The sequence below is a fragment of the Populus nigra genome, chromosome 3, assembly GCF_951802175.1.
Source record: "Populus nigra chromosome 3, ddPopNigr1.1, whole genome shotgun sequence".
Lineage (NCBI taxonomy): Eukaryota > Viridiplantae > Streptophyta > Magnoliopsida > Malpighiales > Salicaceae > Populus > Populus nigra.
Genome location: NC_084854.1, coordinates 5,446,523 through 5,466,080, shown reverse-complemented (window position 1 = coordinate 5,466,080; position 19,558 = coordinate 5,446,523). Strand labels below are relative to the sequence as shown.

General features: G+C 36.3%; 4 protein-coding genes across 5 annotated transcripts in view; 3 read left to right on the top strand and 1 right to left on the bottom strand.

Moving 5' to 3' along the window:
- Window positions 1–83, top strand: part of LOC133688854 (probable small nuclear ribonucleoprotein G) — a 2,207-nt gene extending 2,124 nt beyond the window's left edge. Inside the window, exon 4 of the mRNA XM_062108475.1 lies at window positions 1–83. This exon is cut by the window's left edge and continues 142 nt beyond it. The gene's annotated coding sequence lies outside the window, so the exon portion shown is untranslated.
- Window positions 84–3,441: 3,358 nt separating this feature from the next.
- On the top strand, window positions 3,442–8,365 carry LOC133689639 (rho GTPase-activating protein 5-like). Its single transcript, XM_062109587.1, has 5 exons — window positions 3,442–4,240; window positions 5,904–6,024; window positions 6,229–6,348; window positions 6,695–6,925; window positions 7,421–8,365. The coding sequence occupies exons 1-5, from the start codon at window positions 3,822–3,824 to the stop codon at window positions 8,075–8,077; spliced, it is 1,548 nt and encodes a 515-aa protein (XP_061965571.1). The 5' UTR covers window positions 3,442–3,821; the 3' UTR covers window positions 8,078–8,365.
- A 1,206-nt stretch (window positions 8,366–9,571) lies between these two features.
- On the top strand, window positions 9,572–14,713 carry LOC133687910 (uncharacterized). Of its 2 annotated transcripts, none has more exons than XM_062107247.1 (7): window positions 9,572–10,584; window positions 10,679–10,854; window positions 11,904–12,002; window positions 12,113–12,210; window positions 12,350–12,505; window positions 13,362–13,481; window positions 14,275–14,713. In XM_062107247.1, exons 1-7 carry the CDS (start codon window positions 10,493–10,495, stop codon window positions 14,521–14,523), a joined length of 990 nt encoding a protein of 329 aa, XP_061963231.1. In that variant the 5' UTR covers window positions 9,572–10,492; the 3' UTR covers window positions 14,524–14,713. The 2 variants fall into 2 exon arrangements, with proteins under 2 accessions (XP_061963231.1, XP_061963232.1); XM_062107248.1 differs by having other exon boundaries at window positions 9,574–10,584; window positions 11,904–11,974; window positions 12,109–12,210.
- A 275-nt stretch (window positions 14,714–14,988) lies between these two features.
- LOC133687909 (putative pentatricopeptide repeat-containing protein At3g11460, mitochondrial) lies at window positions 14,989–17,960 on the bottom strand. The gene has a single exon (XM_062107246.1). The coding sequence runs from the start codon at window positions 17,828–17,830 to the stop codon at window positions 15,953–15,955; it is 1,878 nt and encodes a 625-aa protein (XP_061963230.1). The 5' UTR covers window positions 17,831–17,960; the 3' UTR covers window positions 14,989–15,952.
- Between the last annotated feature and the right edge of the window lie 1,598 nt (window positions 17,961–19,558).

The following is a 19,558-nucleotide window of genomic DNA, read 5'->3' as shown; positions in this document are numbered from 1 at the left end:
AGATCAAGTTGTTTAATAATTTCTGTTGCAATGAAGGTTATATGCTGCATCAAGGCTATATGAATCTTTTATTCTTCCAGTAATTCTTGCTTTCCTTTTTTTTCCTTTGAAGCACGCCAGTATTTATTTTCTAGTTTTTAAGCTAGTGGGTTTAGACTTTAGAAAGTTATTATTGATTTGAATTCCAATGTTATCGACATGCCTATGCTTTCAGGGGTTAATCGCAAGTTGATATCATCAGGATAAGACAGTTACAATCCATTTTTTAAGCCTGGAATTCAGACTCCTTTTTCTGATGTTAAATTCTTGCGCATCGAATACCACGAGTGCCATGGCAAAGCATTTTGACAGACAGTCATTTGTCTTATTCATTTGTCAGTTTGATTGGTTCTTGATAATCTTACTCCTATTGCTCGGCAACGGACCTCTTTTTTTCCCTCATAGATATGCTGCCGTTTTTAAACCTGCCATGACAATGCAGAAGTCTGGACAACTGTGAACTGTTTTGCCAGTTGGTGAAGGGAAGCATTCTATCAATTTTAGTAGTCTTGTTGCCTGTGATTGCCTGATTGCTCCCACATCTAGCGAATGTTGGCCCCAGTATGGATAACACCCGCATCATTGTTCCAGATTGGCTTAGCACTTGGGTTCTTTTGTAATATCAGCACACCTTTATTCAGAAAGATGCATTTTTATTCCTGCAGGCAGCATGCACTGCTATCAGGTTGATTTATTTTGCAAGTTAAGTTGAAATTGGTTGCCAATTTTGGCTCCGAGTGAGATGGTAAGCAATCCAGCTGGTGGTTGTTGATGCAAGGGTTAGGTTGCGAGTTGCTTCATATATATATATATATTCATCTTGGGATTCAATTCCTTTTACTTCTCGATATAATTTGTGTTGGTTTGCAAGCATGAAGGCTTGAAGGGTGTCTGATTTTAAATTCTGCTATCCAATATTTTCATGGGATTGTCACCCGTAGTGGTCCTTTCTCCTTCTCGATATAATTTTAGTGTGGGGTTTCGCCCACCATGAAAAGTTTTTTCCTTTTCTCCTGTTTCAATGTCTCGGGTTAGATGACAATCAGCTGCCCGCTAAATTGAGTTTGAATTTGAAACAGTGACTTTATGTGTACGAGTCACAGCATCCCAACGGCATAATCCTGGGAAAGTTTCTTTCTTTGTGCAATGTTATATCAGCCTCAGCTAGTCTGTGTGCTTTCACTCTGCTTTTTCTTGGCAATTCTGGGCTGTAATATATTCCCTAGAAAACGCTGGGTGAATCTTGCTTTGCTGTTTCTTCAGGTATCCAATAATACATATGCATCAGTACAAAGTGCTAAATAACATTCCAAATTTGGTAGGAATAATCACAAAGCTTTGGCTGCAAACAACTCATCCAACATCCCAAGATGGAATTTTTCCTTCCCGACAATCAAATTGCTTGAGTCCCAGTAGACAATAATTATATATCTCGTCGAAACTTGAAAATGGCAAAATGTGTTTGGTGGAAACATTAGAACTGGGATTAGGGTTTCGACGACAGAATTATTTTGCTTGAGCAACACTTCCGCTTTACCCCTCGTCTCTTAGTGCTTCCTTTTTATTCTTTCTACTCTTCATGATATTTTTGTGTACTTTCTTGCAAAAGGGGCATGAAGGTAGAATGTAGAAGGAACCCTAATAATGGCAAGCTAGTGCTCTGTGCAGCTATATTATTAAGAGCGTGTTTGGCAGTGTGGTTGCGGGTGCTTTTTAAATAACTTTTCATGCCAAAATGCATGCCAACGATGTTTTTTTATTTTTTAAAAATTATTTTTGACATCAGCACATCAAAACGATCCAAAACTTACAAACCATATTAAATTTTAGCAAAAAAAAAAAAAAAATTTTTTAAATTTTTTGGGAACGCGGCCGCAGCCGCGTTCCCAAACGGTACCTAAGTAGTTAAGTACTTTCATAATTGCACAAACTCTCTCTCTCTCTCTATATATATATATATATACCAGGCCAGATTAAATACCTTTCTTTTTGGGGCACATGATTAGGGCATGTTTTAACTACGTTGAGATACCATGTATCATTGTATCCAAACATTGGTGTTTTACAAAGCAAATACCTTATGATTTAAATTCTGATGCATCATTACTGCAGGGTGGAAAACATGGGCTAATTTTTGAAGGATGATCATTCGCAGATGAAAAGTAAATGGCGCTGGTAAACACTGTTACCTTCACTTATAGTAAACACTTGCTACCACAAGCTTAACCAGCCAGGAAAGTAATGATGAGTCACAACATCACAGTACCTTTTCCTGAAAACCCTCTGCATATTACTGACACTCTTGTAACAGGAAAGCATCAGATCACTACTTAGTAGATTTGAATTCGATTTACCGTCTTCTTTCATCTTTTATCCACTAAGCTACCCTGCCAGCTTGACACAGTGTTTTTCATAGTTATAAAACTCGGTCAGGCTCGGTTTATGATTTAACCGCTTTAACATAGAACTCACCTGAATTAAATTTTGAATAAGTGAATTAGCGGGTAGATATGTGAGAACAAGCCGGTTTTTAATAACTCCAGCGTTTTTTTCACTTGAACGGGGAAAAAAAGAGGGACCAACGTATAGAGCTTTGAGCTGGTAAAACCTTGGTGGTGTTACATTTACATGTTAGGTAACTGGTGGGACCACATAACCAGAATAGAACACTATAAAGAGTTTAAGCCTAGAGACTCCATTACTAGGGCTAGGTGGTCCGTTCCTTACTTTGGTCTCACATCTGTCAGAACTAGTTGGCTTCACGTAAGACAAGCATTCTTTATAGAGATGCCCGTGTGAGATTACCTGTCATTCCTTCAGAACCTCTAAGTAATGACCTGTTTGGTTTTCTTACAAGCCATTAACATGATGTTCTTAAAATCAATCCCCATAATCATTTTTTTTAATAAAATAGATAAACTCTTCTCTTCAAATGAAAGATTACTTGTATTTATAATATACATATTCCAGTTGACCATATCTATTTTTTTTTTCAAAACACAGATCTTATAAGCTGTTTGGATGGATATAGTATAAAATTTCAAATAGACATGTAATTCAACTCAATTATAATCTAAAATCGTGATTTCATAAATTATTATTATCTATCCGATTTATCTCTCTCGTTCCTTAAACTAATGAGTTACCCTTGTGGATAGAATCCAATTTTGTGACAAGTCCAAACATATCCAAAGAGCTCTATTTCAGTTGACCACGATGATCCTTCGAACCAATTATATATTATTCAAGTTCACACTGGATGCATAATTTGATTTTACATGCTAATGAGGTGGCGATATTTTATAGAACATTGAGGATGATAAGACGAATGTACCGTTGATGGAGCTGCACCTCAAGTTTGCTTGGGTATAAAGTGACCTACTTCCTCTCTCCAGCCACAACTCCTCGTCCTCTCTGTCTCTCTCTCTCAAGTTTGTAACTCTATACAGTTCCTGTTGCTTCTTCAAACCTCAAAATACCAAAGGGCCAGCCAAGCAGAGATTGGAAAGAGAGAATAACATATAAAATACAAAGGTGATGATGGTCACGTCTTACCTTACAACAATACAACACCAAACCTTTCCTTCAATCCAACTCTACAACATACCCACAAAAAATTAATGGCGTGACCCCTCATAAATACTATAATTCAAGAAAAACCCTGCTAAAAATAAACCCCATAAACAAAAAAAACCGAGTACTGGCCCTATTTCTTGTTTCTTACTTAATTCTTTTAAGACAAAAAAAAAAAAAATTCTAACTTTTTCTCAAAAATAACAACAATGACTGAAGTACTCCAATCATCTCCTCCTCATCACTTCCCTTCTCCTTCAAGCTCCACTTCTACACCGTGTGTTGTCAGTACCAATGATGTTGATATCCCACACCAACACCAACAACAGCAACACCACACGCATAATAGACCCCATGAAATATTAGACCAAGAAGAAGGGAGCAAAGAAAGGGAGAGAGAAGGCGATCAAGTGTCAATTGTGGAACTTTTGTTGGCTGCTTTTAGGAGGTCTATTGTTGGGTGTAGTGTGACTGCTAGCACTGGGAGTAAAGGGCTTTGTAAAATGGAGATTGGGGTGCCAACTAATGTTAGGCATGTTGCTCATGTAACTTTTGATAGGTTTAATGGGTTTCTTGGTTTGCCCGTTGAGTTTGAACCTGAGGTTCCCAGGAGAGCGCCTAGTGCCAGGTTAGTTTTGAACTGAAATATATTGGGTTTCTTTCCTTATTGCTAAATTAATTGGTTGTTTACTTGGTTTCTATGTCTTTTGGGATTTGTTTTGGGTTTTAAACTTGTAGCTGGTATAAACTTCTAGTGACGTTTAATCTTATGTTGTTAGTAGATGATTAATTTTTTTGAGAAACTTTTCATGTGGTTTCAATAAGTTTTACAAAATGTTTATTTTTTCGGAAGAAAAAAACCCTGGGTTCTGCAGAAAGTCAAACAGCTAGGAAAAGTAAATTAGTTAAAATTATTTGGAATTTGGGGTGGACTTGACTCACATAACCATCAGAGAATAACTCCTGAATAACAGTGGCAAATCAAGTCAAATTGTATTTGAACCTATCAAAGATGATTACATCATATGAATATCTCTGTTGTAAGCATATTTTATGAAGGATATTTTTTCTCAGGCTCTTAGACATTGCAGAGATCTCTAGTCTTACAGTTTACTGTTGAGTTTTTCAGAGTAATGGTGCAGTCCTTTCTGGTCTGCCTAATGTTTGGTGTCAACCTTTCTGGTCTGCCTAATGTTTGGTGTCAATCCTATCTTTCTCCAGGCAAAAAAAAAAAGAAAAGCAATGTAGATACAACATTTGCGAAACAGAATTAATTATAAAGACTCCTCTAATTCTTTTAGCTTACATTAGGGGAAATTTTTGCTTCTAGTTTTGTCTCTGTAGTCAGTATCATTTTTTTGTGAATGCCTTTTTTTATTTTACTTTTTTTTTGAGCTGCTACATGTGCACAATGTTGTGACTCTTTGAATCATACCTAGAGTTCTGTATACATCTACCATTGAGTTTGAATATTGTCTCTCCTTGCAAGCCTTATGTAGTTATTCACATTGCACTATTTTTCTATATATTTGATAGACGAACAAAATATTCTTCCTTTGCTTGGTCTCAAAACTCATTTCCACAGATCTCAGCATTTCATACTGTCTGTGTTGACCATTTGAAATTGGCCACTGAAAATCTGTGCCAGCACCATTGTTGGCAGAGCCTATGGAGTTTTGGGTCTTGATAGTGTTCCACCCATGTCTTGTGGATTCATTAACTGCCTATAAGCCACACTCTATTTACAAAATATTTAATCAACTATTATGATATTATCTCAATCGTTTAGTTATTCCATAGGAGTTTAAAGCCAAGAGTTAATCTGTTTATTTCGTAGTTTTAGGTGATTGGCTAATGTTTGCCAACACGAAAATGATTGAAAAATGCAGCTGATGACTTAAGTTGAATCTCTATCAAGTTCCCAGGCTAACTAGAAAAGCAGCTTTATGCCCATGACTTAATATGGTGCAGTTCATGTATTCAGGCTATTCTGCAACAGATTAGTTTCTTGCTATTGCCTTTTGGATTGTTAGTTTTCAGCTTATTCCATCATTTTCTCATCCCAATATACCAAGAACTTAAATTTATTTAATTGCAGTATATCTATCTAGATAAGTGATCTCAACTTGCATCTATGTATTATTATGACAAAAGTCATGAAACAACTAAGGTTTCTGGACTTCCATCTTCATAATTATTCCAGATATGTAGACACTAGTTTCTCATTGTTTGATGTTGTCACATTGTCTAAGCTAATGCTTGAATATTGACCATGCATCCTTCATCTGTAGTGCAACTGTTTTTGGGGTTTCGACAGAGTCCATGCAGCTGTCATATGACTCTAGAGGGAATAGTGTGCCTACAATACTCATGATGATGCAGAGACAGTTGTATGCCCAAGGAGGTTTGCAGGTACAATTCCTTTCTTCCAGTTCCGTGTGTGCCAAATGAATTATAGTTCAAACCAACTATCTCCCAGGTGCAAATATAGCATAATTTGACTGGTGTAGTGGCTCATCTTCTGGGCACAGTTTTTGGTTTGTAGATTGTATGAAAACTGGATGTTCAAGTAAACTGAATTCAATAGATATTAAATCCTCAAACTGGATTGTGCAGGCAGAAGGGATTTTCAGAATTACTGCAGGTAACAGCCAGGAGGAGTATGTCAGGGACCAATTAAACGGGGGAGTGATCCCAGATGGCATAGACGTGCACTGCTTGGCAGGCCTTATAAAGGTACAGTGTGGCTTTTTGTTCATCACTTTCGTTCCATGAGATCATGTTTCATGCAAGCATGCAATCACAAGGTTGCCACCTTCCGATTCTAATTAGCTTACCAATTTTGATTTTTTTTAATATATTTTTGGTATTTTGGAATATTTTTATTTTTCCAATGCCAATTAGTTTGGCATTGAGCTTTGGTTAAGTTGAGGTTCGGATATTTTTTAATTGAAGAACCAAACTATTGAAGGTGGTCTGAAATTCACCCCTGTGCACATCCTTTGATTTTCTGTGAACCGTGTTTGTCCTCCACAGTTGACAAGATATTTTGCACTAATTCTAAGCATTGGTGATTCTGTAGGCTTGGTTTAGAGAACTTCCAACCAGTGTCCTGGACTCTCTTTCACCAGAGCAGGTAATGCAATGTCAGTCTGAAGAGGAATGTGCTCGGCTTGCAGGGCTCCTTCCCCCAACAGAAGCTGCTTTACTTGATTGGGCAGTAAACCTAATGGCTGATGTTGCGCAAATGGAACATCTGAACAAGATGAATGCACGCAATGTTGCTATGGTGTTTGCACCAAACATGACTCAAGTGAGTAAATATTTTATATTTTCCAAGATGGAAATACCAATAGCCAACTCCATGCAATACATTGTGAATTTTTAGCCTGTCCTAGACAACTCGTACAAGGCTTTGTTGGTGATATATGCATTCACCATCTTCCCCAAAGGATAATCATGTACTTGTCTTCTAATTGGAAAACTTAAAGTACTCGTTAAAAATATACAAGTAGAATTACGACATGCAGGAACAAAATAGTCTACTCATTTGGCATTCTGATGCTTCTTTACATGCAATGATCCACTTTTGACATGAGCCACTCCAGACTATTGCCAAAACCCTCTGTCAGACAACTGCAACAGTTATATTTCTTCAATCAAATTTCTCACTGAATACTGTTTGGTCTATAGCACATGTCTTTATGAAATACTCTATTTTCTTTTGGTCTAGTTGTCAAACATTCTCAAATAAAGGGTAGCCTTGGTAAATTTATAGTGCAATGACAGCTCGCTTCTTTAACTGCAGATGTCTGATCCTTTAACAGCTCTAATGTATGCTGTTCAAGTGATGAATTTTCTCAAGAATCTAATCATTAGGACGCTTAGAGAAAGAGATGAATCTGTGATTGATTCAGTTCCTGTTTCCCGCCTTGAGCCTACCGATGGAAATGGGAACCAGAGCGCTTCTCAACCATCTTGTGAGGAGGATGAAGATGCCACCGAGGAAAATGAATGGGAGAAAGCATTTGTTGCTGAAGAGCCTGCTTTTGAGAGCCCTTCTCAACCTAGTCAAGATGATTCTAGTACCATGGATGGCTCTCAACCTAGTCAAGATGATTCTAGTACCATAGATGGGTCTGCTGGTTTCTTAAGTTCTATCGAGAACATTCCTGGAGGAAGGTGGTCTCTGGTTGATAACTGTCCTTGTGAAGTTGTATCTCAAGTGAATGCCTTGAAAAATGAACACCATGAGGGTGGCCATACATATAAAACTGGAGGGGTCCAAACCAGAAGTTGCAAGAGCAAAACTGGTCAATCGAGTAATTCAACTCTCAAAAGAGGGTCCAAAAAGGTGAAGGAGCAGCTAATAGTTAGAGCAGCTGGACCTGTAGAGAAGGGTGAGGGAACTGGTATCGTAGGCCACATAAATCCAAAGACGGAACTGTTTGAAGCTTGGCGCTGAAGGGTGTGGATTCTGTACCAGGCTGCCGGCTTGTGCTAGAGGCTGGGGGAATTTGGCGATCAATGAAACAAGTTGGCATTGTTGTGTGTGCTTTACTTTAGAAATGTCGTGTGTGATTTCCTGTGTGCTTTTGCAAGTGTTTCTGGGTTTTCATTAACCTTTTGCTGCTTCATGTTTATATTTCCTTGACCGGTTCTAACATAGACTTTTCACAGTACAGCTTCTGATCAAGTTGACATTCCCTATTCTACTATCTTGAACATTTCCAGCCTTGAGCTGCCTTGCTAAGTTGTCTTTTCATAGCACAGCTTCAGTGAACAGGGATTAATATCATCTTTGTTAGTAGATATTCTCACCCGCTTTTGACTCCCATTACTGCTGGTGGTTTTGTTGAAACTACAAAATATAAAAAAATGGTTGCAGGATTAAGTTGCGAGGATTTTTGAAATAGATGATGAGTTCGGGTGTGGTGAGCTGCAAGCGAGTTACAATGATGCCTTGGTGGCAGTGAGTTGCAATTAGATTATAATAATTTCTTGGTGCTAATGAGTTGCAAGCCAGTTGAAACTGAGTCACAAAACTCAAATTGTAAATTAATGGAATGCAATGGCTAAAAGTAGAATTCGCAGAAGCAAAAGCAGAAGCAATTGATTTTGGTATTTCATTTTTGTCAATTCAATCTTTCCATCTTCCTTCAGGACTCTCTGTGATTTCAACATCTAAGAGAATCATCAAACAAGGTTGCTAAAGGTTATATTATTAATTACATTGAAAATGTTGTAAATACGCAAGATTTTGCAACATTCCCAAACTTTGAGTTAACATATAATTCACCAACTTTTCAATCAATTATTTTGCACTTGACTTTACACTATCTATGAAGGCGAGTATAGTCCGTATAAAACTAGTTTTTTATGTATTTTATAGTTGTATTTTTTATTCTTAATAATTTTAAGTGAGACCCACTTCTTACAACACGTTGGTATAAATTGATCATGTTTCACTTGATACCAAGTGTGTGTTTATTAGTTTCTTTTTATTAAAAAAAATTAATCACTCGAATAGATAAATTAAAAAGTTATGCACTCAAACATGATAAAAATAAAAATAAAAGTATAAGTTCAATATCTAGAAAACATATTTATTAGGAGAGGTAACCACAAATCCCGAACGGAATTAATTTTATCTTTTAAAAAAATATAAAAATACCCAGATAAAAACAAAAAATAAAAATAAAAGATAATTATAAAAAACCTCAAGTAGTTTACTTATTTTTTAATTTTGCTTCTATCCTTTTAAAAACCAACTTCTGGTTAACCAAAATTCTCAAATTAAACAAAATAACTAAACTATCCTCGTATATACCACTCCCTAATTTCTAAATCCTAACCTAAACTCTAAATTCTCAATTTTTCAGAAAAAAACCAAAGCATGTTGAAAGATAAATACTGGCCCAACACATGAAGGTTAAACTTAAGGCAAGTAGATATCGGATGATCTTCCAAGCTCTCCTCTCAACAGCTGCCTCCAAGTCTCTATCTCCTTTACACAGTCAAAAATCACAAACAAGAAATGTGAAACTCTCACACCCCACAGTGCTTTTATGTCGCAGCAATAGACTGTGAGAGTCTTTTCACCCTCTTTCTTCATGCCCCCAATCACCACATCAAAAACCCTAACCACATCCTTTCTCAAACACTAAAAAAGCAAAACTTCTTTCTTTTTCTCACAACAACCACAGGCCATGGGTGGAAATGGCAAACATAAATGAAAATTTTCTTTATATTCTTGCTCAAAATCTGCACAACCCCAACAACAACAACCACCTCCTAAAGAATTCCTTTATCCCATTTATGGATCCTTAATGCCCGACCTTGTTGTTGTCTCCTTTAGCCAAACCTTCGAGTGGCTTTCTGTCCAAGTTTACGGCTATTTAGGCTTTACCCCCACCCTCGAAGACAACACCCTACCTGATTTTACCACAGTAAACCCAAATAGTAATAGCGGAAGAAAGAGAGATTCATTTTGCTTTGCTTGATTTATATGTTAAATGTGAGCGTTTGGATGATCCAAAGAAAGCGTGTATGATAAAAAGCCTTAAATGTCTTTTTATATATTAAATGAAATATAATGGAAAATTAGAATTATTTTTTTGTTGTTGTTGTGACACCAGTTTAAGGATGTAAGTTTATGATTCAACACAAAAATAGTAAAATAAGACCATCTCCATCAAAATAAAATACTTGCTCCTCATAAATTTTTCCTTTCTTTTGTTTTCACCGTCGCGTCTCCACCAAAGTACCAAGCACCAAACATTCTGGACTGGTTCCTTCCAGCAACCATAACAGACAACAGAGACGGTCTCTATCTCTAGATTTTGAATCTTGAAACACAGCTAGCCACGAAGCAGCTCGCATGTTCTCTTTTATGCAAAAGATGCTTAGATTTCAAAGGAGTTTCTCTGTTTCCCCCTTCCCTACACTTCCCTTACAGCTGCCATCTCCAATGTAAGTTTTCACATATTTTATTGTCTTTTTGGTTCTCCCCCTCGATGCCCATTTGAACTTAATGATTGCTTATGTTGTTTTTTTATTCTTTTAGGGAAACCCATCTTTGGTTTGTTGTGCCTGATGAATTCAAGAGCGTGTCTCTTTTGAATCAATACATGGAACTTCTATCTCCATGTGAGAAAGAAAATGTTTTGAGTATGCGTGGAGAGCAGCTCCAGAAAAGTGCCTTGCTTGCTCGTACTTTGGTTCGCACTACTATTGCAAGATGTAAGTTTTATGTCAGCTATTCCTCTTTTAGTTCAGTTTTACATATTTGATCAATACCCTTTTCCTTACTTTAAAGTTTTGATTTTTCATTAACGTTATGTAAATGAATGGATAAATGGGCTTTGGAATTTGGATTTAGTAGTGATTTCAGTAGGTGTTTGATGAAATGAATCTTTCAAATTTGGATTGGTTTGCTGGTGACCATGTTGTTTCCATTGATGGTACTTTTGCTGGTTGCTTCTGTAAACTAAAGAAAATCCGACACAATATGAATTGTACTCACAAAACTCTTGCTCGCTGCAGCACTTTAACATTTTATCCAATGCACATCTTAAAATCAGATGTTATTTTGCTGGATGTAGTAATTGAGCACTTTTTAGAATTCATTGTAGTAGTAGTTGAATAGATATGTTTTGTCTGGCAGTTTAGTGTTCTTGATTCTGCAGATAGGCAATCTAATGCGATTTGGTTTGAAAAGAGAATAAATAACGAGTCCAGGAACTGGAATGATCTATTCTTATGAATCTTATGAAATTATGAATAAAAATCTCAAGGACCCAGTTCAGAGTCGAGCTAAAAAAATTGAAAACATCTCTTTGCTAGGCTTGATTATCTCAATATGTGGCAGTGCTACACTGTTTGTAGCATTTGTGCTTCAAGATGCTGTTGGCTACGGCATTATAGGGTCACAAATGCAGCATTTCTTAGAGACCTGAACTGCTTGTTTGTTCTTCTTGCAATGGACCCATTTCAGATAATAACATGGTTGGTCTGGGTCTGCACAAGTCCTGCAGTAATCAAATTAGACAAGGGACCATGAAACATCTTAGAGTAATGAGTTGGATCATCCATTTTTGAGGGGGGGGGGGATAGGTCTGAGATCTCACTTTCACTTCTCGTTTTTCATTAAACTTGGGGGATCTTTTGTAGGAGGGTGGCAGTTTTAAAACCTCCATAACATATTTTACCATGATGTATATTTTGCACTGTGCAATTGATAGAAAAAAGGTTAGGTCGGATTTTTTTGAATGATGTTGTTTTATTACTAGATCAGATAAATAATCGTGTTGTTGATCCAAGATCTTTGAAGTTCAAGAGGAATGTTCATGGAAAGCCTGAGGTTAGTTTTCATTTGTTAATTCAGAAAGGTACTATTTTTTCCCCTCATTATTTACCTGTGGAATGTGTTTCTTTACTTTTTAAGTTGAAGCTCAATTTCATTTCTTATACTACTTACTGGCTTTCATGGTGTAGCTAGAGTGGGAAAGTGATGGTGGTCAGTGTCCTTCACCATTACACTTTAATATCTCACATACTTCGTCCTTGATAGCTTGTGGAGTGACTGTGAATTCACCGGTGTGTACTCTGATTATTTTTATTCTTTTAAGTATATTTTCAGTTAATGTGATGGCCTAGGTGACCTGGCTGCTCTCATCTAAGTTTCTGCTGATTCGTAATAAATTGACTAGAGCCTGTTTTAATTTGTAATTTCTAGATTGGAATTGATATAGAAGAGAAGCAACGGAAGATTAAAAACAATATCCTAGCTTTTGCACGGCGTTACTTCTCTCTCCATGAAGTGGAACATTTAAGTGCTATTTCAGACTCTGAAGTTCAGCGCCAGGAATTTGTAAAGTTGTGGACTCTCAAGGTGAGCATGGTGCTATGTCATTGTAAAAGTATGTGTTATTTTACATGTAAAGCTATAAACTTGGCATAATTTAATCATCTTTTGGCTATTGCCATGTAGAAACTGCTAGAATGCACTCTTGAATTGTTACAATATTCCGCAAGATTATTGCGAGCCTGTCTATGATACTTGTCGAAATTGAAATTGCCAAGATGCATGATTTTTTTTTTCTTGGATTTATGCATGATTCTTTGCTAAACCTCATTACTGTTTTTTCCTTGCTTCCGTGTCTGGCAGCAAAGTCTGCCTCCATGCCAATTTATTAGGACCAAAGATATTAAGATTTCTAATGGTCCAACATGCTTTCCCTCTTGTTTATCCATCTGTTCTCCTTTTGGATGCAGATATATGGCAAAGAAATACGAAATTTATATCTACCATGTTCCAGTTCAATTCAATGAACATTTTTCCTATCAGATAGTTTGTATAAGTTTCAGTTGGTTTAACAGAAGGGTGTGAAGGTTAATTAAACAGTTAGATAATGGAATGCACTCCTTTTGTATTTCTAGACTAGCTACAAGTCACTACAGTTACACTCGAGTTATTGATATCAAATAGACCTGTCCACTTAACTGTAGAAACCTGTATATATTTGAATCAATTCCGTGTGTATGTATCAATGTAACCTGATTTAAAATCTCTTGTTAAAAAAGATATAAGCTGGTAACTTCAGTGCTTGACTGAATTCAGCATGTGTTCTGTTTCAAGTTCATTTTCAATCTAAAAGCTCTAGATGCTGCCAAAAAACAATTTCTCATTGAAATTACTGGCCAAATATACTTTCTTCAAGCCTCTCATTGGTGAATCTTATTTGTAGGAGGCATATGTGAAAGCTTTGGGAAGAGGCTTCTCTGCTGCACCTTTCAAGACTTTCACCATTCGCATAAAGAATGCCTTTAGGAGGGGCTTTGATCATGCTGATGATATAGAATCTGGGGTATGCCATAAAATTCTAAATTTCTTTGAGAAAGCACTGAAGCAAATTAGAAATGTATGCAAAGAAATTAACATATTTTGAAGTGTGTGATCAAGAGAAATTCTATGGTGCTCAAGCTTTAACTACCGACAAGCATAGGAGAGAGATAGACACAAGGAGAGAGAAAATCACATTTGAACCCTTTAAAAGTGATAAGAATATCTCTCTTCTAAAAAATTATTTGAATTAAAAAATAATAATTTTTTAGAGAGATATTATTATCACTTTTACTGGATTCGAATGCGATTTACTCTCTCCTTGCGTCTATAGGTAGTTATAGCTTGAGCATCGTAGTATTTTTCTGTGATCAATAGACCCATGTCCATGGGAACACATTGCTGGACTCTATGACTTGTAAGCAGATGGCTAATGTTAAGGGAATGACCCATTTATCAAGTTTAGTGAGCTCATCTCTGTGCTTTGAGATTTATGCAGCAAATAAAGAAAGGTTACCTGGAAAGCGATACTCAAGGTGTAATGCAGATAGCATAGGAAGCCCTTTGTTTTTTTTGCCCCCTGTAAGCTCCTTAGTTGTTTATCATGTATGGTCACTTTTAAAATGCTAATTCTTCACAGATTATACAAACAAAATAGAACACAGCGTGTCGACATTAGATGGTCTGCCCCTTTTTCCTAATATTTCTGATCTAGTTTGTACATCTTCCTGACCTTTTTATTGTTGCCTTTTTTTTTAGTATCGGTGATCTTCTTAAGCAAGCCAATGATTAATGGTTGTTTCAAACTTTGCAATCAGGCATCTGAAGTAGTTGTTGAATCTTCTGATCACCCTGAGAGGCTCACAAACAACTGGCAATTTGGACTCTTTGAACTGACCAGTTCTCATTATGCTGCCGTTTGCATGGAAAAAGATAAAACAAGTGATGCTGGGATGAGTGCTCCAATGAGATTGACTGTACGGAAAACCATCCCATTCGTTGAAGATGAGTGCATTTCTGGAACTGATGCAGTTGTACCTATTGCAGGCTTGATCGAGCAATTTTGATCATATACTTCCATTTTTCTCTTATTATTATTTTTTTATTTGGAATTGTAAGCGCATTGTGGCATATTACATAATCAGAAAGCAAAATATTGATTCGTTTCTAAAGTAGTGACCTTTCATAGGTAGTAAAGATACAAGACATTTGTGCTGATCTTTTGTAAATTATAAAGTCATTGGATTTGTACTCTAATTCTGTTCTTTATAACCTTTGTTTTACATCATACGCCTATCCATTGTATAGATGTGTGCTATGTGAAGCAATCTTTAGATTCTATTTTTCACGACAAAACACTAAAAAGAGGGTACTATGACTCTTGAAACTGAATTATGGGAACAAGTTGATTAACTTCGAAAAGTTGAAATTCCTTCTAGTCAGACCTTATATGCTGATGAAGAGGAGAGGATTGAGGACAGGTGAAGAGAAGGTAGAAGAATGATTAGACAATAGTAAATAGTGGCATGATATATTGTATGTGCAGCACCTCCATTCACTGTATTTGTTAAAGATAAAAATCACCGAACTGGATTAACTAACCTCCAGTTTAAGAGTGGAAAATCCAGGCTCCAGAGACTATCCTTGTAAAAATGTCAAGTATTAAATGAAAGCAAGAGAGGCTACAAAATTCTTGACCTTCCTATGATCAGGAATCAACAATGAATGACCAATGAGAAAAGAAACAAAAAGTAGTTTTAACTTCCACCACTCATAACATTAGAAATTTGAATTAGTGCTGATCAAAGCTCCTCATTGGACCCAGTAGGTTAGCCCGGATTGTAGGCATCCCACCCTGCGTGCAAGGTCACCAATAATCCTGGCAGCATTACAAATTTGAAGACGACCTCCAAATTTACAAGCTTGAATTAGTGCTGACCAAAGCTCGTCATTGGAGCACGTGGGTTAGCTAGGATTGAAAGGCACCCGAGGTTTGAGCTCACATCCCTTCTGTCGAGGGCCATGCGCTCTTCTTCTTAACAGCAATGCCCAACCCTGCCACTTGCCTGTGGGTACTCTTTCAAACTATTTGAAATTCTCTATTAATGCAACTAGCCTTGTTCCAGCAATTAAACTGCGATCACTGATGAATGACCTGATCTTCTAGATCTTCTAACTAGTTATAAGTTACCAGAATGCAGACTAATGTCTTAAGAAATCAATCTCGGTAACCTTCATCGACAATAATTTGCAGAATAAAGGCTGCGGCTGACAGACAGATATTTGAGAAAATAGTACAAGCAACCAGACAAGCAAACCTAATGTTGAGTATCCAATGTTGCAGAATCAAACCAACCCTGACCTTTTTAATTGCACACTGTCCTGGTTTATCGAGAAGAATTGTTGTTGGGTTCTTGTAACCTGTGCTCAGAAAAATCCTTCTTGTTTTTGCTGTGTTTGACTTGGCTCTACAAATATAAAAACCTCAAGTGAGTATTACCAGTACTCTTTGCAAGAACAGAATTCATTCTTGAAATGGTGAAAGCGGGTTGCATCTCTGACAACAAATTGACGATCCACAATCTTGCTAACCAATTTTATGAACAAGTGACAATCTCCGCATATCCTAAGATTTTTTATTATAATGATCTCTGTTTCTTTCCTGGTGTTTAAGAGTGCAAATGCAACAGCCAACTTTTCGCTATGCACACCCATACTATTAAGATATTCTTCTCTTCTCTCATGATCATTCTTCTTACATCCATCAAGGTCCTTCACCAAATTTTCTAACTCATTCAACTTTTTGTATATTTCATTTGTTTGAGGATGATTTCTATCTCCAGCAAAGAAAAGGTGAACTCTCCCTTGAAATTCTACATAACTACACCCTGGATCCTTTTTGAGCTTCCGCTTCCTCATCAACATCCGAACTCTCAGTATCCCCTCCAAATTCCCTGCCTCAGTATATACATTAGATAACAAAACATAGTAGCCAGTATTTGTAGGTTCAAGCTCAATTACCTGCTCAAAAGCCAACTCTGCTAACTCTACATTTCTGTGGATTTTACAAGCACCCAAAAGGGCCCCCCATAATGCACCATCAGCTCTCACATGCATAGACTCAATAAGCTCCCGGGCCTCATTGAGCCGACCTGCGCGTCCTAAAAGATCCACCATACAAGAGTAATGCTCTGCACCAGGCCGCAACCCGTACTTCCTCTCCATGACACCAAAATAATCCAACCCTTTGTTAGTCAATCCTGCGTGACTACATGCAGACAGAACACTTACAAAAGCTGTGCCATCAGGTTTAATTCCACCCCTAATCATCTCATCAAAAAGCTCCACCGCAACCTCACCCTGTCCATGCATTCCATACCCACCTATGATTGCCGTCCATGAAACTACACTTTTCACTGGCATGCCGTCAAATATATCCCTAGCCTTTTTCAAATTACCACATCTCGCATACATATTAATCAGAGCATTATTCAAAAAGGGATTCGAGCTAAACCCAAAACCCTCCATTTTCCTCTCTACCTCCTTACCAACACTAAGTGCACCAAGATGAGCACAAGAAGAAAGAACCCCAACAAGTGTTAAAGGGTCAGGACAAAACCCTTTCGATTCCATCTCCTTATAAAGTTCCAAAACATTATTAGCAAGCCCGTTTTGAGCATACCCGTTAATCATTGCATTCCAAGTGATCAACCCTTTCCGCGGCATCTCGTCAAACAGCTTCCTTCCACAATCAATTTCCCCACTTTTCACATACATTGTAAGCAAACAATTCCCAACAGATGCATCCATATCCAAACCAAACTTCACACAAAAACCATGAACACACATCCCCAATCCCAAATTCCCCGGGATCCCACAAGGCTGAACCAAACCCAACATCGTAACCCCATTAATTTCCACGCCCAATTCCCTCATTTCACAAAACAACACGACCACATCTTTAACTCTAGAATTCAATGCATAACCAGATAACAAAGAATTGTAACAAACGGTTAATTTTCTCGATTGAGGATTTTCATCAAACAATTTGCGTGCATTATCGATCAAGCTGCACTTGCCGTACATAGAAATCAAAGAGGTTTGTACAAAAGGTTCTAATAAGCACCCGGTTTTAAAGACGTGACAATGGAGCTGTTTTCCCGTGATAGGGAGAGAAAGCGCGGCACAGGATTTGATAGCGAATGGGAAAGTGAAGGCGTTTGGCGATGCCCCAGAGCGGAGCATGTGGAGGTATAGAGAGAGAGCTTTGGTGAAAAGGGATTTGTTTGCTGCTTCTCTTAAAAGGGTGTTCCATTGTGGGTTCTTTGTTGTGGTTGATTGGAGATGGTGATATAATTTGGTCTTCATAGTCATGACATAGCATGATGGAGAAAATAAAAACGGCGGTGAAAGGAGCCGTTTTGACGAGGGAGAATGAGAGGGGAAGGAAAACGGCTATATTCCGGTTGGTTTGGGCGGGTAGAAATGCTACAGTACACTACAAAGTACAAACATCGGCTTTTACTGTTCCCTACACACGCAGGTGTACTGTAGAATACTATAGGACGCCTGCTTTTCTTTTCTTTTTTTCCTTGGTCAGTTATTCATTTCGAACCCCGAAACTTTTTTTTTAATTTCAACTTTGCATATGAGTGCATTTTGCAAAATGTTTTTTTTAAAAGCTAAATTGATAAAATAATATTTTGAATAATATAAATATAAATTTTTTTATCATATTTATTTTAATAAAAAAATACTATTTGAAGAGCCATTTATATTGAAGTAGAAAAAACAAGTGTTTTATTATTTCTTAATAAGTTCGATGTTATTTTTTTTTCTACATAGCTACATTTAATTGATTTATATTTTTAGTGGCCCTACTTTGTTGGTTTTAGTTCTTTGGAGAGATATGTAGGAATAACATTTGTGAAAGATAAAAAACATTTTAGTATTTTGTTTGGCTTCTTTCTTAGAATGTGCAAAACAAGCAAAAAAAAACTAAAATATTAATTTTTTATTTTTGACTATTCATTTAGTTTTTCCAGTGAAGATGCTCGGATAATTTATTTTGGTTAATAGGATCCTGATAAAGTAAAAAGCAAACTTTTTTTTTTTTGTTGTTTATTAGGCGAGAAAGGTTCACTGTGATCCTTAATTTTTTTCATTTTTGATACTTGTGTTTTAAAGATTTAGCTTTTCAACTAATTTTTTTTTTTTGCATTTTATTCTTTTAAATTTGAGAGGAGAGAAAGTTGACAGTAAATTAGGAGGAGGGAAAGTACTTGGATCGGTCATATTTCACAACAAAAAAGATGATATTGATGTTAATAGATTTCTCTTGATGAGAAGAAAGTCATTAAAGTGTTTTTGAGTATATATCTCACTGAAGAAAATAAAATGGGTTAAATAAAATTTTTATATTTTAATTTTATATTTTTGGATCAATTTAGATGTATTTTGGGTTAAAAGTTGGTCATTAAGCTTCTTAGAGTATTTATTAGATGTTTTCATATGATAATTAATTAAAAAATGATTTTTTGACTATCTCTTTACAGGGAAAAATCTAGACGAGCAAACAACACATTATCTATTTTTAAAAAAATTAAAAGATAGTTGATGCACTGTCTATCTTTAAACATAAAATAAATAAATAAATAAAAGTTAGGTGTATTGGCCTAGCCTTGCAGGTCCACACGCGCCAGGCCTTCATATATTGGGTCAGGCACATGGCCTGATTTATTAAACCTAGACACTTCATTTTTTTTATGTTTTTTCCCAATATTGTTTTAGTAAAATAAGTTGTGAATAAAATACCTAACATAATATTTAAACTATTGTTCAATTTTGGAATGGTTTTTAAATAAGTTATGGATTTTTACGAGAATGTTAACAATTTTTTTTCTAGTTATTGTATTCTTAATATGCAAAAAAAGAATTAAAACATTATTCATGCATAATCAATGAAGATAAAATTTATGTTTTGTTATATTTTTAATAGATTTTTTACATGATTTTGTCACATTAACTAAATATTTTTCCTTTAATCATATATAGAGCATTTTAAAAGTCAGGGTTTTTAAAATCATAAAGAGACACATAAAT